A 24321-nucleotide genomic window follows, 5' to 3' on the forward strand; every position below is an offset into this window, starting at 1 on the left:
GGGAGGGGTAATGTTACCAAATAAGTCCAGGTAGAGTCCCATATGCAAAGAGGTCCTTTGTGGGGAAAAAGGCTCCAATACTGTCCAGGTATGCTCACTGTATCATTCACTAGTGCATTCCAATCTCCATTGGCAGGACCATGAGGGACCATACAAATCCAGATATGCAGACTAACATTAATAGATTCTTAATATATAAACGAGTAGTTTTATTCATCTGAACATCCAGCTCAGGAACAAGACGACAAGTGATTAATGAATAAACTGAAGCCAAATTATATGTTATAACAATCCACTGTTGAACTTTAATCCAGAAGGAGGGCGGCACAGGAGATATCAGCAATCCCGAGATGTCTCCACACATTTAGCTCAGGTAGAATTATATCTCTCCCCCTCCCCCAAATCAGCAAGCCTGGAAGGTATAAGATATTTGGTTTATGATGAGGCAACACTATTAATATGGAGGCACCATTGATAATGCCCACCTGTGGATTACAAATTCCAGAACGTAATTGCACCCATGTACTATAGTAATACATTCATATTGACCCTTATCAAAATCATAAATTAACTGTGGCTACTTAATTATTATTGTCCCCATAATTTATAAGTCAGTGTTGATTTCCTAATAAATACTAATCTTATTCAAACAGCATGCGGTTTCAACACCTAAGCAAAGCGGTTGGACTTCAGATACAATGCCATTCAGGTTGTCTGCAAACATTGTACATACATACGTGTATTTTAGGCTCCCCGTTTTTAATGGAAAATTATTGCTGTGGGTACAAAATGATATGTTTAATGCATTTACATGTTATCCTCATTTATGGACAAGTATCCTAAAGGTGCCAATATATACTGATATTTATTTCACTGTCAATTAGGCCATTTTACACTGTGGCAAAGTGTATGGGCCTAAAACACCATCAACCTTGATGAACATTTAGCATATTTTAGACATCAATAAGGACATGCGGCCAATCCAGTGACACATGTACCGCATTTGACCATGCATGCAATTGTTGTCTAAAGCCAGGTAAACACTGGAGCGATGTTGGGCCGTTATGCCGTTTCGTAATGACATATCGGCTATATCGCTCAGTGTGTATGCATGATTGCGCGCTCCCACAGTCGCCAGCGACAGTCGCCAAGGTTGGACGCGCTGCACATCAAACTTAGCAATATCATAGCGGCCAGTGCATTGTTAATGAATTACGTAATGGTGATCATTACGGCGTTCATTAAAGTCGGCCGGTACGGAAGCACAATCATTGTTTACGGGCATTCGTTCCAATGTCAGAACAAATGCCCGTCACTCCAGTGTGTGCCTACTTTACTGTTTCTTAAATAGTGCTAGAGAAACCAGGCTGTGCAGCTGCCCATTTTAAAGAGCAACTAATGCTGGGCATACACGGCCAGATAAAATGTCTGTCAGACCGAAGACATTTTAACTGGCCGGCTGCCAGCCGCAGATGTCGACGGCATACACTGTGAAATTTCTCTCACAGTGTATTCGGCAGACATCCGCGATCCGCCCCCGGGGGAGGAGACATTTCCCTGTTCCGTAGGAAGGAACACAGGAAATGTCGGTCTGTCGGCCACGGCTGGGCATACACTGCCCGATGCGGCCGACAGTTTACCGGGAAATATCGCATCGGATGGGCATGCTGGACAATCCAGCATGCCCGACCGAGTAATATTTAACCCTCGGTCGCCCCCCCACACGCTACAATTATCAGGCGATCCGCCGATATCAGGCGGATCGCCCTGATCATTGTAGCGTGTATGGCCAGCATTAGAAACGTCTTTAAATTATCTATTATATTCTAGTTGCATAAGCCGCAGAAAATACAAAGAACTACGTGTGGCGAGTAAATCTATGGATTAATTAACCAATTTGTAAGCTATTTTGTAAAATACACAAATAAATGCAGTGCTCCTACTTAAAATAACTTGTTTGTATTATACTTATATTAAGATCAACATTTTATCCCAGTTAAGGAAGCCATATAATGATCACCAGTGATATTAGGAGGTCATCCTGTATAGCACAGCTAGTCAAGGATTTCTCTTTTATGATCCCCTCTTCCATCAAACTTAATGGGATCAATTCAGTTAGGTGCGCGTTTGCAAATGCAAGTTTGTTTCATGAAACTCACACACATCGCATGAATGTGCACACCTGAGAAATGCGAGAAAGGCCAATTTGTGGGAGTCGCCCTGAGTGTGCGCAACTTTTCTATAAAATTCAACCTGGGAGAAGGGCACGAAAAAGTGGGGAAACTATCTTGGACCCCAAATACTGGCTCCAAAAACTGAGATAGCAAGACCCTATAGAAGACCATATAGAAGGCTATTATTGATGGCCATAAGGAAAGTACTGGAGGTTCAGAACAGTAAAATTTGTGTAAAGTCATTTCCCAGTGTTTTTATAAAAAGTTGGAATAAATACTTCTACCTCTCATCTGCAAGTTCAAAATCCCCTGTCCCATCAATACAACATGTCCACATACCTGTCCCACATCATTTACCCCATACCTGTCCCACACAATTTACCCCATTATTCCCCTTTTATACTGACGAACTGGGAAATACACAGGTTTCTCAACTTATGAATTTCCCGGGTCTCAGTCCAGAGCAAGGTCATGGACCCGACACTTTGACCTAGGTCTTTTTTTATTCACACATAGCAAAAACCTCAGGCGTTGCGTGGTGCAAAAGGGGTATTATTGGGTTTTTTTCCCCGGGAAATAAACCTGAAAACTGACATATCTTCATTGGAAAAATGATCCTATTTAACCCCTCCAATTGCATGATTATTCATTGGGCGGGTGTACTATGTCCTGACATTTTTACCTTAAAATAAAGATTTTCCCTAACTTTTCACCTGCTCAGGGGGTGTGCACAAAAAAATGCAAGTTTCCTCTGAAATGCAATGCGAGTTTGCAATTGAATTGCAACTGAAATTAGCAGTGCATTCCTCACAGGGCCCAACGGGCACCTAATTGAATTGACCCCAATGTGTTCGCCGATGCATTTCACCCCATGTCTTGTAAATGCAGCTGTAGATAAATAAAAGTTTTGGAATAACCCACAATCAACACAGGAGCAATAAGAGGTCACATACGACATGATCCACAGGCACAAATAGAGGTCAGAAATAAGCAAAAGACCAGATCAGTCAGTAATGGTTAGGAACAAAGCATTTTTTATCAACGAGATCCCAGGTTAGTAAATAAAAAGTTATAAAAGACCTGGACTCTCTATAGCTGCAGATTGCCAATTAAAATGCACATAGTTTTACAGCGTAACGGCACACCACTGTGCAGGCATAAAATTGGGCGAGGACTGTAAGAAGCAACCAGTCGGGTATCTTACAACCCAATTGCCCAACATTAGTGACATATCTGCATGTCTGCTCTCCATAATGTGAGAATTAACCACACAGCCTATAATTTCTGATTATTTTAATTTTCATTTGCAGTCTGCTACATTATTTGCACTGAAGTAACCTGTAACCTGTTTTTCATCGAATATAAAAACAATGATTAAGAAGACACAGACATATATGAATTATAGTACATCTTTTAGATAGCATGTTGAAGATCTATTGTTGCTAGAACTAAAATCCTTTGTTTGAACCAGACATATTAAATGTATCTGTGTGCTGTCAGGGAGCAATAAAAGACTCAGCTGAGCTAGAGTAAACCATAATGGCTACAATAAAGGCAATAAATATAGGCATGTTATTTGAAACATAAAAACATTGTTATTCAACAAAACAATGTTGTTGCTAGCTGTCCAACATTGCTAGATACATTCTCAGGTTTCTAGTCTCATTCACACCTTTCTGCTGTGCTTTTGCAGCCCAGAACATCAACTGTAGGGGTCAATCCAATTAGGTGCAAATTTGCAAAAGCTAGTTTGTTTTATGAAACTCGCAAGCATTGCACAAATACACAAACCCGAGAAATGTGTCTAAAACCTCCTACTGCATCTGCGATCCCAGCACTGTGACCAACGCTTACTCAGGATGCCCGACCTGCGAGGGCAGGAAACTGCATGCATGGACCTACACTTGCCACTCCTGGAAAATGGGGATGACAAGCCCCCGTTCCCCGCATCGCCCCGTAAATGCCTCCATCAATCAGACAGAGGCATAGCAGGGGCTGCGTGCGATCATTACGGGGTCCTGCTCCTGTTTGCTAGATGAAATGCTGAATCAGGCCCTATGTCCCCTACAGTATATATATATTATTTTTATATATCAACATAATGGAATTATGTTTATATTTATATATATATATATATATATATATAAAAATAACGCATATGTATGTGTGTGTGTATAATCATCATAGTCATCGCAGCCCCACTGTAAAGTGTTGGGATTCAATGCATTGAGCAATGGATTCAGGGCCATGATGATGTGATTCCCTGTGCAGTGCATTGAGCCCCCGTTTTCCCCCTTCTATGGGAAGGCATGTGGAACTGGGAGGTTGGTCTACTCTCAGTAGTCTGGGAGAATCCTCTGAAAATTGTGAATCTCCCGGACATGATGGGAGAGTTGGCAAGTATAGTTATATAATATTGTGCTCATTTCAGAAGTGGATTCCATATCGTATGGTGATGAGTACGCAAGTAAATGTAGATATGTTGGATAGATTTCACGTTAAAATATGAATGTGTAACTTGGAAATGTGCTGATGAAAGTCGCTATTAATAGTAGTGAATATAATTATACTGTGACAAGTGTGGGTGCTGCAGCTGAATGACTTGATCCTGCAATGTAGGAGTGAGTGGTACACGTAAGAGACATTCTCATGTCTAATTGGTTGTGCTGCTGAGTTGTTCTTATTCTATTGGAACAACTTTTCCTACTTTGCTTACAAATGCCTGTTGTTTGGTTTTGTTGAGATTGCCATTGCTTTAAATGCATTTTTTCCCCCAAGGATGATTACACGAATGGTTTTACCATCAATGTAAATGTTCCTGTTCATGCTCTGTTTCATCATTGTTTTGATCAATATTGCTGCCTGTCCTAAAATGAAAATATACATTTAAAATATATGCATATATTAAGATCTAAAAAAATCACTTCCTAATTTTTATGTGTGTGCTTATAGGAACAAACGTTTACACATTTAAACACTATCCATGATATCTCCTGTGTTACCTAGGCTGTGATTGACCCCAATACTTCATTCCTGCAAAAGTAGGTGAAAAATAATATTTTCACTACTTTAAAAATGATGAATGGCTCCCTAATGAGATACTGTATATTTGATTTTCAGTGTTCATTATCGCTGTGATCACACTATGGACACAAGCTTCCTTATTTTGGGTTTGTAATTATCTAATAGCAACTGGTGATTAATAAAAATGCATATACAATAAATACATACTGGCAATCTCTAACCAGCACACACAACCTGTGAGATAATAAATTATATTTTCATTTTAATATGAAAAAGATGTTCTTCTTCAGCAAATTATGATTGAAAATGCCTGTTAGACATCTGCATGAGATTTAAGTGACTTTCCAATGACATTTGTGGAATGCAAATCATTTCAAATACGTGAGCTTAGCTCATGGCATGCTTGTTAAATGCTATAACTTTTTTCCAACCATTCCAAGCAAGATTTCAATTGAGCACCTTCTAATTAGACTTCTTGGCCAAATATAAAAAATGGCCCAACACTGTAGTGATTCCAGTAAGAACTGATAAGAGCACATATTTATCTTCAAGAAAATTTTTATTTATTAAAGTTAATTCTGAACATTAAGCTGCTGTGGAGCATAGCTGCATGACTATATGCATAAAAAGCTGGTGTTTATCTCTTGAACATTTTTTAGTTATTGCTTTGAAATTGAATCACGGTTTTAACATCAACAATATGTCTTACATAGTGTATTTTTTGTGTATTTGCAGAGGTGCATTTTTTGAAAAGGCTGAATGTTATGGCACAAAAGTCACCACGTTTGAAACAACCACAGGTAAACCATCTGTCAGCCCAGCAGTATGTCCAGGAGAGGGGCCTAAACTGAGGGTCAAAACCAGGTGAGGAAGATTGTGTATCCATAGTGGTCACTGACCATTGGCTGTCAGTATGGATCCCAGTGTGTCCCTTTCCTACATTTATTAAGCATTATACAGTTAGTATTTGTGTCTGAAAACATCTCTATTTTTCAGAACAGACAAACACAATGGGGTAGATTTACCTAGGGGCAGGATGACAAAACCGCTGATCAGCAGCAGGTTTGACCTACAGGTTTGATCTTTGCCGTTGGCGCGGTTAATCGTGCCACGCATAGTGCGAGATGCGTGCCTGTAATCAGGTGTGTGCACTGCCTACGTGACCTTGCCTCCATTGGAATGAATGGTGCAATCGCAGTGCGCGCCAGAGTGTAACGTAGCGTATGCAGGTGCGATGCGTGCGCATGTTTGTGCCGCTATCAGCCACAATGTAACTGGGCGCATCTGTATACAGATGTGTCCTTACACATCTTTGCTGCAGTCACTTCAAAAAGCCTTTCTCAGTGCACCTGGTCCCGAGAGACTCTGCTAGTGCCAGACGTCTTTTTCACTTTTTTGCCAAAAATGTGTCTAGTCGCAATGTGATGTGACTAGGACGCACCAGCAGACTGTGCTGATTTGATATGTGACACTTTTATATCTGTGTGTGATTGGGTCTCTGAAACTGTATGCGAAGTGCTACAATGTAGCGGCCACAGCTTTTTTAATTCAAAGTTCTGTTTCATATACAGACTCAGGTGCACACATATATACAAGTGTCACATAGCAAATTAATCAGCACAGTCTGCTGGTGCAACCTAGACGCATTTCCGTCACAAGAAGATGCTCAACACTAGGACAGGTGCACTGTACCTGGCGGCTCACTCACGTCAGGCAAGTCACCCTGCGTGGCGTATTAAGGCTAAATGTCTGAGGTCACAGCTGTAGTTCTAAAATGATAATAGGAAACAATTCTAAACAAGCGTGGTTTAGCATGTATTTCTATTGCTATGTTAAAACAATAGTATCAAAGCTGATGCTTTGACAATCTGCTTTTTTGTAACTCTACTCCAATGTCTCTTATGCTGAGTACACATTAGCCGATGTGTACCCAGCACGATATCGTAGGCGGCGGGTTAGGCAACGGCAAGTGCATACATACTTCCCGATGCCGGGAGCGGCAGCATGGCCCCCGCTGAAGATAACGTGACGGGCGATGTCGCTGACGACGAGCGGGTGAGCACATCATCAGCAACATAGCGGGTACACACTGCCTGATGTGGACAATATGCAGATTGGACAACATACCATCTAGTATGTACCCGGTTTTAAGCAGCATATTTGAAGTTTTATTCTTATTCACTGGGTTTATAATTAAGCTAATTATTTAAGAAGAACATGTAAAGCTGCTCTACCACCTGCATAATACATTCTTAAAACATTACTAGCATTTGATCTCTCAGTTACCCAGCCATGGTAGAGATATTTCAACATTCATAAACCTCCAAGAGACCTATAATCTCCTTCTTCAGCTTTATACCAATATCTGCAAATAAGACATGGTTGGAGCGGTCTTCTAGAAGCCTCATATCCTATCTTTATCATCCAGTGCTAATATCCAATACAAATCAAAAAGACCCTTTTTGATAAACTGTTATAAATACTTAAGTCTTCTATTAATATGTGTGTAAAAGAAAGTACTTTGCTACCTAGTCCCAACTAGATTGTGTAATATGTATCCAATATGTCTCCTCATTGTTGGAGAGGCTGTCAATAACAGGCTCATGTTTCTACATTACGTATGGTGGTCATGCCAGACTATTCTGATTTTTTGGACTGAAAACTATATTCTAAGCATTATAGATACTGTACTGATGTCTTTTTCCATCCCTCTACCTATTCCATAGCTCTATAAACAAATGTTATTCATTTATTAAGTCCAGTTATCTGGAAAAACCAGTACCCACCAACCATAGTAGCCCTTTGGAAACAAATGTGGAATCTATAGACAAGGCCGGATTATAGAAGGGGCGGACGGGGTGGTCATCCAGGGGCCCCCACACTGCGCAGATTTTGAACGGAAACTGGCCACTCACCCTGGCCGGCTCCTGGCAGAATCACACAGACACAGACAGCACGGAAGTGGATAGATCCCCTTCAGTCTTTTGTACCCTGACGCCATCTGCTACTGTCCAAAATCATTCCTACCATCCACGTGGGCATAAAGGGGGAATATAATCTTGTGGCGAGCCCGCGAGGAGACAACTTTCTTTTTTTGCTGGACTGTATGGGCAGGGAGCAGCATTTCCGCCCTCACTCCACGTCACTTCCAGGTACCGAAACTGAAGGGGAAATATACCTTTACCAGACAGCACACTCTCAGGGACACTGACTATAGAAGCCCCGTCCCCTTGTTGACAAAATGCCGCGATTCGCGGGTGCATGTTTAGGGGGCGGGACCTAATGCCATGAAGTGCCCGTTCCCATCAGAAAGCTGATGGCTCCTGCAGCTGCAACAGGAATGTGTGCACGCTCACTCAGTCCCTTCTCTCTCTCACCCTCCTTCCTTCTCTCTCCTTCCCCTTCTCTTGCTCTCCTCCCCTATCCCTTCCTCCCTCTCTCTCTCCTTCCATCCCTCCCCTCATTCCCTCTCTGTCTCTCTCCTCCATCCCTCTCTCTCTTTATCTCACTCCCTGTCCCTCCCTCCCTCTGCCCCCGCTTCCCCCTCTCTCTTTTCCCCCTATCTCTCTTCCTCTCCCTTCCCCCTCTCTCCCTCCCTCCTTGTCCCTTCCTCCCTCTCTTCCCCCCCTTTCTTCCCTCCCTCTCTCTGTCTACACTGATGTGGACAATATGTTGTCCGATCCGCCGGATCGGACGTCATACCGTCTAGTGTGTACCCGACTTAAGGGGAATAGTAGTTGCTACAAGAGGCAATTTTATTGGTGGTATAGTTACTGCGCAAGGTGAATGATTAATTGCTCAATTTCTTTACAGAAATAGCTGTTTGCTCTCTAATATAGTGCACAGGAAGCTGATTTTATCATACAAATCTTGGTTTTATTAACATTACTTGCATATAAAAGAAAACAACAATAAAATATAAATAAAATTGCAAGGTTGACAAATGTATCCAAATATATCTCTCTCCTCTTATTTAGCAGATGAATCTTGTGTTTCCATAATACTTCCAAATAATACACTTACAGGTTGTATTCAATTTGGAGCAGAAATTGACGTAATTTTCGCCGATTTCAATTATCCCCGTATTCAATTTCAAAGACTTTTTGCAGGTTCGAAAAGTCTTTGAAAAAAACGGGGATAACTTTTCACCACTGAATAGGTGGTGAAAAAAAGAGCAGGATTGGGGTTTAGGGGTGCAGGCTTAAAAAAAATAGCCTGCAACCCTGGGAATGTCATTTAAAAATAAACTGTGTCAAAAAAAATTATTTAAAAATTGGGGTGAAAAAAAATAAATGGAAAAAAGTGTCTAAAAATAGGGAAATAGGTTCAGGGCTATTCTGCAAGTATGCGGCAGGTGTTTTCTAGAATAGGCTATTAGCGGCAGGTGCATTTTTGCTGAATTTTTTAAAAATGACTTTAGGGACATAAGTATATGCTAGTACCCCTTTTGATGTACCCCAAATTTGATAGGACCACTTAAAAAAACGAAAAAAATAACCTAAGTGCTCTTCTGCATCACTTCCTCAATGTCGGAAAAAAAACACCTACCCCGACTTTCATTTGCAGGCTAAAACGGGGGTACCCATAGTGATCCCCCATGTTTTGACAGCTTTAGGGGGGTCCTACAATTTATTCCAGGTAAATCCCGTTTTTTTTCGCCGATCCTATTTCGCCGGTTCCTGTTTTCGTAGCTTTTTAATTGAACACGGGGATAAAGCGGGCGCGCGCCCGATACTTTATCCCAGGAAAATCAGCGAGGTGGAGCGAAAAGTCCAGCACAGACTTTTTGCTCCAAATTGAATACCCCTGTTAGTTTTCTGTTTCGATACTGATGTATCTCTTTGTGCAAATATAATAGATTAGTTAATTCAACAGTCTTACTTCTAGTGTTACAAATAAAAAGAGAAACTTTCGTCCCAGTTTCAAAAAATCATACAGCATTCTTCTTCTATAAATACCTCACATTCACTGACCGACTAGCGATGCAACTTCAGTTGCAAACAAAGTCCACGTGAAATATACATACGGTTCGGAGGTCATATCATGCGTTTTTTTGTGGATAGGGCTTTAGAACATGCTCATTTAATGCAAAGGCCTCATCGGCCACGAAAACGAAACCTATGCCATGAGCACACTGATCCTTTGAGGGAAGGTGAAGGTTCTTATTAACCATGCGTTGATAAAATTCCGTGTTTCTAAAAGAACCCCCGTCTGAAGACCGTCCGTTCTTTCCTACATCCACAAATAAGAATTCAAATTTAGCGTTGACTTTAGCCTTGAGAACTATGCTGAAAAACCCCTTATAATTAAAATATAAGGAGCCTGATTTGCTGGGTGGGGTGATTCGCACATGTTTGCCATCGATGGCTCCCCCGCAGTTGGGAATATTCCATTTACGATCAAATTCGGAAGCCACAGACTGCCATTCCTCCACAGTAGATGGAAACTGTCAATTTAATAAAAGGAAGAAATTAAACAACTAGATATAGCTATATACATACAAAATGCAGGATAACATATTGCTCATAATAATGCCATCAGAACATGTTGTATTGCCAAATATCCCTAATTGACATTTATTATTATGTGTGTTACATATAAATACAAGTGTAATATGCACCCCAGTGTAGTTTTTTTCGACTTGCAAGAAAATATATGCGCATATCAGAACGACTACGAATAAACATAACTTTGCCAGATTTATATACCCACTGCTGATTTGTACATTTAACACCTGCAATGACCGATACACATACAAGAGGGTAATCAATGCCATTTTTTGGGCCCACATAGTGGGCCCATGATTCTGGTTAGTGTGTACATGTTTATGTATATGTTTAAGTAGTGTGCACTATACAAGACAGTGCCAGAACTGGCAGGCAGGAGCTGCAGTCAGGTAGCCCATGTTTAACATAGGCAGAGTGATACATGTAGGAGTGAATTGGTTCCTGTCAGGAAAAGAGGGTCCGGTTAGAGGGAGGTGATATAACAGCTGCTGACAGTCTGGAGTTCCCCTCCTCGGGTGCCCAGCTTCCTGTGGCTTGGGCAGCAGAGCCGTAGTAGGCTGCTGGGCGCAGGGTGTGGAGCCGGTGAGGAGGCATCAGCGGCAGTGGTAATGTGTACCACTAACAGGAGGGTGAAGGTCCCGGCAGTGGAGCTGCATGGCGGTCCCGTCGGCAGAGCCGCGAGGAGGGACTGGCGGTGGGACGGAGTTGCGACACACCCCTGCTGTTGAGAGGCTGTGGTCCCAAAGAGGGGCGTGGCTGTGGAGCAGCAGCTGCTGCATCAAGCGATCAGCTGCCGCCAATCAGCACAGCTATGGAGCTGGGTTGGTGGAGATGGGACACGCTGGGCTATGTGAGCAGACAGAGAACAGGAGAGAGGGAGAGTCCACTGGAGGTTCGTGGTAAGCTGGCAGGGAGCAGCAGAGGGGCGGTGTAGCATCAGTGGAGCCGTATGTAGCAGCAGAGGAGGGGCTGGCAGCATGCCATAAACATGCAAACTGTTATATGGGCTAATCCCTGCAGTGGCTGCCTGGTTAAAGACTACATTTCGGAAGTGATTGCAGCTGTAAGTACGATAGCCCCTTACACTGCATACAAGCAGAAGTCAGTCAGAGCAGGGGAGTGGCAGTGTCAGCTGGTTACAGTTCAGGAGCAGCAGGTAGCCCACAAGTATTACAGCAGGACTGCTCATTGGCCAGCACAAAGAGGAGAGCTGTAGTGGTCATGGGGGAGGGGGGGGGTCGGATTTTCTCAAGGGAGTAAAGTAGTTGCTTGGGGTGCACCTGTGTGGTGACACGTTGGTAATGGCGGCAGCGCCCACCAATGGTCAGCTTGCACTGCACTCTGCCACAGCAGGATACCTAAGGGTTAATAACAAAAACAGCCCTGCTATTGACACTGAGTTATAGGGCTATATTTGTTCTATGGGAACCTTTCCATTTTATGTCATCCTACAAATTGGAAATATAGAAGTGTAACACATTGAAGCTGAAAGCCAATAGTGAGCACTGAGAAAGGACAGTAACTAGTGCATGTGGTGACAACATTTGTAACCAACATTTATTTTGGTTTCCCAGTGTATCACCTATTCAATAAAAGGATGTAGCAGGGTTTCTGCAGAGTTTGAACTATAGATGGTGTTTGCAGCACCAGATTGATAAATCCAGGCAGGACTAATGATATACATATAATTCAGTCATTGTATTTTTTGAATGTGATGTCAGTTGAAAGGATGTGTATGAAGATACATACAGGTATACACATAAGGTAGACTGCATACAGTATAAGACTAGAGCGGTATTAGTAGGTATAGGAGTTACCATTAAGGTAACATATAGAAATATACATGTAATTTACGGCAGACATATGAAATACGTTTAAGAGTAATGTGCCCACAATGCCTTTTGAATAACAGCTTTTTCAGAGATAAATGAAGTAGTTATTTATATTGGTATGTTGTTTTATGTAATGACATGTAATGTTATGTTATGTACTATGATACATACTATGTTAATGATCCTATGTATTTTCTATAAATATAGCAGGTGATGTAATGTTATGTTCATGGTATGGAATGTACATAATACTTATCCTACAGCTTCAAAAACACAAGGATTTACAACTGTACCATATGTTGTGGTGACTTATTATTATGGTGCTAAAATGTAGGTAAACCTAACCTCCTGTAATTAAGAGAATAAGAATAATGGTGCATACACACGGTCAGATTTTTCCTTCAGATATGAACGATAACGATTTAAAAATCGTTCAGTCGTTCATATCTGAAGGAAAATCGTTCATATCTGACATGCCTGAACGATGGACGATCAACGATGCGCGTTCCCGATGGTCAGATAACGATTTCTGACATCTGATGTGTTTGCAGTCAGACTTGGACGATTCCATTCATTTTAATGCAGTCAAAAATCGTTCAATCGTTCAAATTGTTCAAATCGTTCAAAACTTTGGTAAAATCGTTCAAATCGTTTAATCGTTCAACCGTTCATCTGACAAATCTGACAAGTCTGACAAATCTGACCGTGTGTATGCTCCATTACACGAGTATATAAACCAATCCCCATGTTCGGTTTTCCAAAGTAGGCCCACACTGTATACTTATATATGGGTGGAGGAATGTTAACATTATATGTACCACTTAGTGAATAGATGGGGGAGCACATTAGACCACCTAGTGAAATGGGAGTTAGAAACCTGGTGTCCCCTATAGAGGTAAAAGGGGGGATTACAAATAAATAATACAATTTTACCCCAAAATTCCTAATCTCACCACATTTGCACATATTGAGATAAAAATTGTCATCAAAGTATTTACATTTTGGGCCATTTCATCAATAATGGATTTTTTTCCCTTGTCAGTCACCACAATCCTGAGGTCAGAGAACACTGTTGTCCTTGTTAAACATACAATAACTACCTTCCCCATGAGAGCTATCACAGAAGATGCCTATAATTGCCAATGATACCCAGTGACCGCCTCTTCTGGTGGTAACCATGGATAAGTAGAAACAAGCCCTAATTTTAGTCTTCCACTCTGCACTTAGTTATCCTCTAACAGTAATAACTGTTATGATTGATATTCAACTTTCATAAAATAGCACTTGTAAGAGAATTGCAAAGCTGCACATGCCTTTGGGAAGAGATTTAAAAATATTAGGTGCCTTTAAAAAAATGTAGCTCATACCATCCTAGGCTATGACACCAGCAAAAATCTTTTTATATACAGCACTCTAAGATGGAATCCAGACTAATGACATTTATATTACACAGTGTGTCAAGTCGGCCTTCATATGGGAACATTTTTCAGAGAGGAGAATAGACAGATTAACACATCCCTTCTGCCTTTACTGTAGATGTATGTATTACAGTACCTCTGCAGCTGCACAATAAGCTATATTCCCATAAATTAATCAATGCATATTTAAATTATATTAGAATAAGACACCTCAGATACTGAAAGAGACATTCCATGCTATTATAATAAAAGTGGCTGGTTTCACTCAGTAAAGCACATACAGTATATTTCGTGATAGCACTAGGATTAATAACACTATCATTCTGGGCCTGGGCCACTAGATGAGGTAAACTACCATCTACTGCTACCATCAGTGGCGTAAATTCATCCCAGATGCCCGGAGGCAAGTTATAATTTGGTGCCCCCCCCGTCACAGCCACTGACACTGTAATGTAGCAATTTGCATGCAGACAGGCTATAGATCAGGGGTGGGGAACCTTTTTTCTGCCAAGGGCCTTTTTGATATCTATAACATTATTCGCGGGCCCGATCAAGGCTATGCCCCCTCCATGCGATATCACAGGGGGTGGGGCCACAATCGCCAGTGATTACAGCAATACGCGGAGCATCCTGAGGATGCTTCGGGGAGCTGTAAGGGCAGTGTTGCGACTGCCTGAAGCGTCCTAAGAATGCTCCAGGTGGCACTGCTGCATAGATTCTGGCTGCAGGATGACATTCTAGGCACAGTGCTAGCCAGATGAGGATAGCAGAAAAAAGCTTCAAGGGCCAGACCAAATGTTTCCATGGTCCTTATACGGCCCCGGGCCTGAGGTTCCCCATCCCTGCTATAGATAGATGAAGGCAGCAGCTGATGGTCTGACATGGAGCTCTCCACTAGTGTATGGTGGCTTCTCAGGTGCCGGGAAGGGGTGCCATGTATTGGGCGGACGTAACTTCACACTCTGGGTACATAGTTACAGCCCGAAATGGAGAAGGTGCCCCTTCAGAGCTGGAGCCCTGCGGTAAGTGCCTTCATTGTCTCCCATAGTTCTGCCCCTGGCTACCATTGGTTTTCCGGAATGCGTCTCACAGCTGATTTCTGCTCGCAGCCTGTGGAGCTTCGAGCAGTAATCAGCCTAATGTAATTGCACTTGTGAGTGCGGAATCTAGTTGAAAAATGTCTTTACTGATATCTTTCCTTAGCACAATAGTCTTAAAAGTCTTTGGCCTCAGCCTACTTTTTTCGATTACATGGAAATGAAAGTGCTGTGTTTTGGAGGCGATAAATATCAGATATGGTTTGGAACAGGGGCAGTTTAAGAGAGGAGGGGGCCCGTATGCAGCCTCCTTGTGGGCCCCCTCCTCCTCGGCAGCACTGCAGAACCTGGCTTTGTGACAGATCTAGTGCGCATGCGCAAATCACCAGGAAAATGGCCGCTGCACCATTTTCCCGGTGATTTCAGTCTGTAGTACTGGCTGACGGTGGACTCCAGAGGGGTAAGTACAATAACTATAAGCAGGGTGTGCGATGTGGGCCTACCCTGGTCCTAGGGGCCCGTGTGCACCACACACCTTGCACCCATTATAGATATGCCAGGGTTTGGGAATATATAATTAGGACACCCTTGGTAGTAGCTACATACACCTTTCCACACAAGTGAGTTTGCACATGAATCTTTAAAGTTGGTGAATGAATTTAATTTGCTGGTTCTGTAATAGGGGCCAGACAGAGCCCCAAGAAAACAGCAGCATGTATCTATCCCATTGACTTGAGATAGTGGAAGGTGCACGTTCATCTATATACCACTAGCAAATCACACAGAATTAAGTGCTTGTGCAGATCCTTTCCTATATTAAATATTCTGTGAAGCCAAAGAGAGGTTTCAGGGACAATGTCTGGTTGTGACAGAGATCAACACCATTAGACTTGTAGCTTAAGTTTTACAAACTTGTTGCAGAAAATAATTTCTGCTAACATAGGAAAATTTATTGGTTGCATTGCTTTGGGGACTTATCCTGTCATCAGGAAATCATACAATGCCCCTTTTACATAATGTTGATTACCTCTATTTAACATGACTGGAGACCGTCTTCTCTGTTGCTCTGGGAGATCTTGCCTCCTCTTTGCAGTGTTTTACATGCATAAGCTGAGTTGCAAACGGTGGCACGGTTGTTAAAACAAAATGTCACTGCTGCCCAAAGATTCCCTCACACAGTAAGGAATGTCTTTGTACATAGTAAATGTATAGACCACTTGGGTTCGGCTGTCAAAATACAAGCAGATTAACCCAGAGACAAGTTGTATAAACTGCTAATGCGTAGGGCCCAAAGGAATAAAGGACAGATTATGAAGTTTTAAACACTGACTATCTCTTCCGTATAGATCTATGTTTCATGTGTGTTTTTTTTTTTTTTTTTTTACTTATTTAGCATCATTGTACAGGTACAATAAAAAGTTGGCTAATTTAGTTATTTCATGGCAGCATTTCATAATATTAAATGTGGCACAATTACATTGTTTTGTACAAAGTGGTATATAGACATGTCAGACTTTTCAGGGCATATTGGGTGCTTTCGGAAGAAAATGTACTTACATGTATAACGTACAATGAGTTTACATGAGACTGCTGAGCTGGCACACATTCAATGTACAGGAGACTCAACACATGTTGTGTATCTTATGTAACAATGCAACATTTGTTTCATACCTGCCCCATGTATATATTACATTCCTTGTAAGACTTTGGTCTTTAAAAGCAGGTAAACACGTTGGTGAGAGAATCTTTGTACTAGCTTTGTTGAAAAAAGGGTGGGTTTTATTATTTGTTATGATTGGTGTGTGCCATATTTAGTATAGAATTTTCTCACTTATTTTAGCATCAAGTGGAGAAATGCAATAGGCAGCAATTTGCTCACTTCGCTGTTTTCTGACAACTTTTTGGCGCGTTGCAAACTGTCAAATGTATTGAAAGCAAAATCAACGGAAAGCAACGATGATCGAACACGGGGCCTGATTCAGCTTTGGAAACAGAGAGAGATATCTCACTTAACTGATTATCTTGGTGAAACCATGCTGCACTGCAGGTGGGGCAGATTTAAAATGTGCAGAGAGAGGTAGATTTGGGAGGGAGATGTAAAACTGACATGTAAATTGTAGAGTAATAATAAAGCTGTGCAGTATTCGTAGGCTACATTCAAAAGCAGCCAGAATTTACCCCACATGCAAAAAAATTTATGTATTTACACCCCTTGCATTGCAACATGGTTTGTCCTGGTTCACAGTTAAGTGCTATTTCTAACTCTGGGCCTGATTCACAGCCGCTCGTAAGTGGCCGCTCGTTCGCTCCGAGCGATGTTCGCACAACTGCGCATGCCTATGGGTTGTAATACGCATGCGCGAACCAGTCATTGCGGTCGGAAATTGTGTGCTCGCAAAATAGCGAATGCCTGCTATTTTGAGTGACAGGATGAGGCGTTTGTGGGTGGTAACAGGGGAAGGTGCTTGAAAACGGGGAATGGAGATCCAAACGCAGGCGTGCCTAACGGTCAAAACGGGCGTTTTAAGGGTGTGCATAATTAACAAAGCAGCGTCATCGACCACGTCACTTGGTTGTCTTTTAGCCTGAACTGCTCGCATGATTGCGGTAGGAAAATCCACCACAAGCACTGCGAGCAGTTCATACACCTTTCAATGTACTCGATTAATCTAATAAATTGCGGAGATGACGTAGGATGCGAGCGGGGCGTTTTTAAAAAAATAGCGAGCGCATGTTTCGTTCGCTCGTTCAGACATAGAGGTGTCAACAGACCGCAAAGAGCGAGCGCTCTATTTAAATATCCGGCCACTTTTTCTGAACGAGCGAGCGCAAGTAGCGTCTGGCTCTGAATCAGGCCCTCTATTCCCAAAGCTGAATCAGGCCCACGGTTTGCTACAACTCCATCCCAATTTCTTTTGGTGTTCAGAATGAAAATCATCGGATGTAATAAGATGCTACAGTAAATTGCTAAACAATATCATCATCATCATCAAAGTTATTTATAATAGACCACAGATTATGTAGCTCTGTGCAGAGTATTACAGAAAAGACAGAAAGCAGAACAAAATAAAGAGTATTTGGAAGCAAGTAATGACCAAATTGCAATGCATACAGACAAGATCCACATAATGAAATACATCGAAATTACTGATAAGCAAAATAAATATGAATTGATGCAATTTCTACCTAATCACATAGCAGATAGACAACTTTAGCATAGGACATACAACACAGGCTTGAAAGATATGAACCATCTTGACTAATCCACATGACAAACAGCAGAATGAGGCCAAACCAACAGCCAAGGCATGATTCTTATAGTGACCTAGATGGTGTGGAGGGCCAAGATAGTGCAGGGGCCTATAAATTGTAAGAATCGAAGTGGTGCATTATCCTGGAATCTTCGTGTAGGGGACAAGTTGGTGAGCGGGTGCTGTAAGCCTTGATAATGTGATTTAGAGTGTCAGGCCCTTCCTCCGTGTCATTATGCAGCAGTGGGCAGGGCCTGATGTGGGAAGCTGTGATGATATAGCTTGCACCATCATCACACCTCAAACACTTGCACTTTGGACCTCACCTCTAAAGTCTCCTGGATTGGAGGTCCAAAATGTATTTCAGTTTGTGTTTAATGCATCCAGAAGAGTTGCCTTGCTATGTTTATCTAAAGCTGTATTTATGCCATCATATGGTTCACTGTATATCAGTTCAATAACTTATCAAAATATTTAGGACGAGATGTACTGTACTAAGCATTGCATCCGTGATGCGGTACATCTCACATCTTATCGGCTACATACTGGGGTTAATTATCCCGTTATGTACTAAGAAATGCCATTAAAATTGCAAAGGACAGCTCTCCTGATGTGTTTAAGACCCTGACAGTTCCTCTAGCGTTCTTCTGCGCATGCGCATAAGGATGCGTACCATGGGAGGAGCTAGGAGGGATCTCATTGGATCCCTCTCAGTGAGCGTCCCGATAAGAAGCCCATAGGCTTCTATTGGGTATCTGAAGATGGCGTTACCCACTGTGACAAAGCTTAGTGCGTATGGGAAATGCAGTAAAACCCCTGAAAACTGCATTGTCGGGGGGGTTACTGCATTTTTCAGTTTAGTACATCCCACCCTTGTTGAGATTCTTTTATTGGACCTGAAATTAATATAAATCATCTCCTTTTAGGTAACAGAAAACAAAGGACTCGCAGTTTATATTTATATTTATAGGGCAGCACAGACGGTGTAACGGTGTACTGTTACTGCCTCACAGCACTGAGGTCGTGGGTTCAATTCCTACCATGGCACCCTAACTGTGCGGAGTTTGTATATTCTCCCTGTGCTTGCGTGGGTTTCCTCCGGGTACTCCGGTTTCCTCCCACACTCCAAAAATATACTGGTAGGTTAATTGGCTCCCAGCAAATATTAACCCTAGTGTGTAAGTGTGTGAGCATGTGTTAGGGAATATAGATTAGATTGTAAGCTCCACTGGGGCAGGGACTGATGTGAATGGCCAAATATTCTCTGTAAAGCGCTGCGGAATGTGTGTGCGCTATATAAATAACTGGTAATAAATATATATTCTCTTTGCATTTGTGTAAATATTAATGGATGACAATATACAAATATTTTTGGTACATTACGTTACTACTGTACTTTATATGATGCTGCGGCCAGCTCTAACTAATTAGTACAGTTCCATTATTTGCTTTGCTTTCCCACAATTCTTCCTCCTAGGTTTCTCTAAAAATCTAATTATGGTACGATGATCCGCTTACAATGCAATATCTCAGAACATGATATAGCTGCTAGAAATATGAGTGAGAGTAAGGTTAGTTTTTGGTATCATATGGCTTGTTACCAGCGTTCTTATAATTATTGAGATCAGACACAAGCCCCGGAATTTGCACAAAAGTATAATATAAAACTATTGCTCTATCCCTAACATTTACACAAATAACTACAGCACATTGTTGATATAAGCGTCCCTTGAAAGTGATTTGTACATTTGTTAAAAAAAATTGTTTTGGTGGCTAACTAAATTGGAATTGCTTAAAAAAAGTTGTCTTGTTTATGAACAATGTGTTTAACTACTATGCTCCTTCTTAATGTCTCCTTAGGCAAAGTGTGTCAATTTCCCGTCCCTATTCCTGGCATTCAACCAAATTACTGGAGAATCAAGCCAATCCCAGCATGATGCAAATATCCCAGGGGACGTTAGGATCTCCATGGCACCAGGCTTATCATTCAAGGTGAGAAACAATATGTATATTAGGTGCTAGAAGAATAAGGCGAGGAGCTTCTGTCTCACCATTATTCAGTATAGGAACAAATATCACCAAAGAGAAATACAATGTATATTTTAATAATGAATATTATTAAATGTTCATGTTTATTGAATATTTAAAGAAATCTTATTTCATATGGATATACACTTTAGCCCTTTCCTCTACCTGTCATAGGCTGAAAAAGGACTATGGTTAGTGAATTTTGTGGGTGTTCTTACACCTACAGAGCTAGCTCCTGTGCTTCATAGTGACTTCCCCTATGTCTTATTATAATACACATATTTAGCACAAAATTCTGAATATGTTTTCATTTGAAATATGATGTAAGCATGCCGGCCAATCGCATTTGTTCTTTTCAGAGAGACCGAAAACATAGAATGAAGAAGTATAGGTGCATTTAAGGCTCCATATAAAACTGTCAAAAGTAAAACTTTAAAATGAAATTCATGCGAGTTATATTGCTTTATTTAGTATAATGAAATACAAGGATATAAAAATGGTGCTAGGCAATCAGTGATCAGATCGGACTTCCTGACATATGGTTCTAGTGGTCACTTTAGCCTATAGTGAACTCTAATTGGCTGAGGCTCAGGAAGTATAACCTAAACTGAGTATCTAATTTAAGAAAGTCTAACATATTACACACAACTATCTCATGCAGTACCAGATGTTTTCTGTGAATGTTTGTGTAACAAAATCACGGTGTAGTCACCCCAAATCTTCCGAATCTACTGTGCAAATGTCTCCACTTACAAGAGTTCTTATGATGTTGCATTACTGCACAGAGCTGTATTATGGTGGGGGTCGCAGGGGGCAAGTTACCTCGGCCCCCAATCCTTTAATCAGATGCAGTGCAACGTGGGACTGCAATGGCAGCTTTATAACAGGAGGAAGGTGGAGTCCAAGCAGGGGGTGGTGCTACACGGCACTGTATAATTAGTGTCACCAGCAGCATGGGAGAGAGGAGGGGAGGAGACAGCAGCCTGTATGGTAAGAATGACTCAAGGATTGGGCACTCTCTGTATTTATGTGTAAATATATACAGTCAGGTGCATAAATATTGGGACATTGACAGAATTTTCATATTTTGGCCTCTATTCACCACCACAATGGCTTTGAAATGAAACAAACAAGATGTGCTTTAACTGCAGACTTTCAGATTTAATTTGAGGGTAATTACATCCAAATCAGGTGAACGGTGTAGGAATTACATGGTCTCCAGAAGCTGCCCTTATGCTTGAAATTTAGAGGTGGAGCTGGGCTATTCGGGGGTACATGTCCCTGCCTCACAGGAGATATCAGTGGCTTAATTCAAGCAGAGACTTCAAAGTCAGTCACATGAGAGACCTCCGGAATGAAGATTGCTACGGCTGCTGCCTGGGCTGTCGTGGAGTGTGGAGGAGGGACAGATTGGAAGTGGAGTTAAGACCCTGCAGGTAGGGAAGACACAGAGGGGAGGATTTGAAAAGATCCCTCTGCTGCATAAGCTGCTTTGTAAACCGCAGCTTGTGAAGACATTCGAGAGCTGTACACCAACTCAGGATAGCATACAGTAACACTCACAAGTTTCGAAAAAAATGCTTTTTTAGAACTTGATGAATGACATAGTTTCCACTTCCCCATACTAAAGCATAGGGAATTTGGAAATTATCGGGGGAGAATTGTAACCAGGAGATATCATTGATATCTCCAGCGTTACACAATTAGTGAATGGCACTTAAACTTAATTTTTGCAAAAGTAGGTGAAAATGAAACTAAGGGATGAAGAATAGACCGCTTAATGTCTATATTTTCAATAACATATTTTATGTATAAATGGCTATATACTGGTGTCAGTTAATTTGAAATGGGTAATTGTTTCATATTGAAAGTAAGCAGGTAATGTGAGATCAGGTTACGAAATATAGGCCCTGATTCAGAGCCGCTCGCTGCTGGCGGGTGCTCGCTCTGAATGTGGGCGTTTTTTTTTTTTTACTTCGGCCGCTGGCAAAGCTGTGGGAGATTATCGCGACCATCAGGCTTGCGACGAGACCCTGGGGTAGGGTCTAGCTGCCGCAAGCCTGAGTGAACTTCCTGCACTCCTACAAACCCCAGGCGTTCCTAAGGGAACCCCCCCTATCCACCCACAAAACGTTTGCGAGCGGCTCTGAATCTGACTCATAGTCTGTATGCAGCAAAAAATTATACATAGGGATTTTAGTGTAGAGAATGTTGTGCTGCGCCAATGTGTATGCATTTCAAAACAACCATATAATGTATTTGGAACAGATCTATATAATTAAGCGTAATAATTATGAGGTTATAATGTTGCATTTGTTTTTCATTAAAAACATTACCATCCACTAACATAGTTGTCTTCCTTCTTTAGCAATACAGTATGCAGATTACATTGATTATATTGGCAAGCCAGTCCCAACAGCATTAATCAATACATGCAAATCAGATCAAAAAGGCGACTTTGAAACAATGACTGGTTTCTCTTTATTGAAGACTATGGATAGAAGGACATTAATATAGAAATAATTTTTATTTAATTGACAGTTACAGTTCTTTAGTCTATAAAAGAGCAATGTAGAACCCCTTTTGTATACTAAATGTGCTTATAGCAAAGATTTATTGCATTCAGATAGTGGAAGGAGACTAGTAATCAGCCCTTCCTCTCAGCACACAGAGGGTTAGGCACTAGAGGGGGAGGGTTAGGTTTAGACTGCGGGGGGGAGGGTTAGGTTTAGGCTGCGTGGAGGGAGGATCAGGTTTAGGGCTAGGATTAGAATACTTACCGACAGGTAACCCTGTCGGGATGTCGGAATCGGGATTCTGACCACCGGCATCCCGTACCCAACCTGGGTAAATACTGGCTGCTTTTGCATGTAGCCCACAAATGCTGGACAGCTTCATTTTTTCAATGCAATTTAGAATTCAGTGTAGACGTACCCTTCCCAAATCTAAATCTCTCTGCACATTTTATATCTGTCGAACCTGCAGTGCTGCATGGTTTACCAAGGTGCACATTTACTTGCTCTTTCTTACTTCTTTATTCCCAGATCTGAATCAGGCCCTCTTGATTGTTTTCAGAGTTTTCTGAATACTAATAATGAATAGGCCCGTTACAAAAAACATGCGTAAACTTGCGTTTCTGCATGTGTAACAGGCCTATTAGTGATGATGAATAGGCCTCTAGTATTCTGAACCAATCGTTCGTCAGGTCCTGAGGAATCCAAGTTTGTAAAAAAACATGATCTGCATGGTTACCTGAAGCATAATTACAAGTGGGAATTTCACCCACTCCTTTATGTATGTGTCTAGCATGCAAGGTGTTGCATTCTGCAGATTAATGAGAAAATACTGGTTACATTTCCAGAGAGGTCTATCCAGCATGGTTCAGGAACAGTTTTCTGACTCTATCTCATTCTATCCTCACTATGGGTTTCATTCAGACCCGCTCCCGAGCGCAGGACGCTCTCGCAAGCGGGTCGATGGTACCCAAATGCGCTTGCGCACAGCGGAGGGAGCTCCGTCGTGTGCATGCGCGAGACCCGGATAGCGACAACCAAGTTGTCGCTCCGGGTCTCGCACCAAAGGAGGCGTGCTGTCGATGGTGATTGACAGCACGCCCCCTTTGGTGGGCGTGCCGGAGGCGTGGCTGCCAGACGGAGGCGTTCCCATGGGAACGCCTACCGTCTGGGTCCGGCCCCACTGACATCACTAGTGATGTCAGTGGGAGTGATTTTGGCTCTGATAGAGCCAAAATCACTACAGGGCTTGCGGCAGCAAGACCCTACCGCAGGGTCTCGTCGCAAGCACGATGGTCGCGATGGTCTTGACCATCGCGACCATCATCATGGACGCTCACATAAGCTGTGGGTGGTAACCCACAGCTATGCGAGCGTCCAAAAGGCCGCTCCATATTTAAATAGGATGGCCCTGATTCAGAGCGAGCGCTCTGGTCAGTGCGTCCGGCTCTGAATCAGGCCCTATGCTCCCTTTCCTTTTTCTACTCTACTAAATCAATAGGCACTATGACACGGGACGTAATTTCATACCAGGAGC

At 42.0% G+C, this 24321-nt stretch overlaps 1 protein-coding gene across 2 annotated transcripts in view; it reads left to right on the plus strand.

Moving 5' to 3' along the window:
• SHROOM3 (shroom family member 3) overlaps positions 1-24321 on the plus strand; it is a 260069-nt gene that overhangs the window by 186229 nt on the left and 49519 nt on the right. The window contains exons 3-4 of one of the 2 annotated variants that reach the window (XM_088457135.1): positions 5934-6062; positions 20104-20235. In XM_088457135.1, coding sequence (XP_088313261.1) covers positions 20177-20235 — 59 coding nt within the window. In that variant the 5' untranslated portion in view covers positions 5934-6062; positions 20104-20176. Of the gene's footprint in view, positions 1-5933; positions 6063-20103; positions 20236-24321 lie in introns of those variants that run through there. The other variant, XM_088457134.1, reaches the window with a different exon arrangement.

Source organism: Taudactylus pleione, unplaced genomic scaffold (genome assembly GCF_031769625.1).
Source record: "Taudactylus pleione unplaced genomic scaffold, aTauple2 ptg000739l, whole genome shotgun sequence".
NCBI lineage: Eukaryota > Metazoa > Chordata > Amphibia > Anura > Myobatrachidae > Taudactylus > Taudactylus pleione.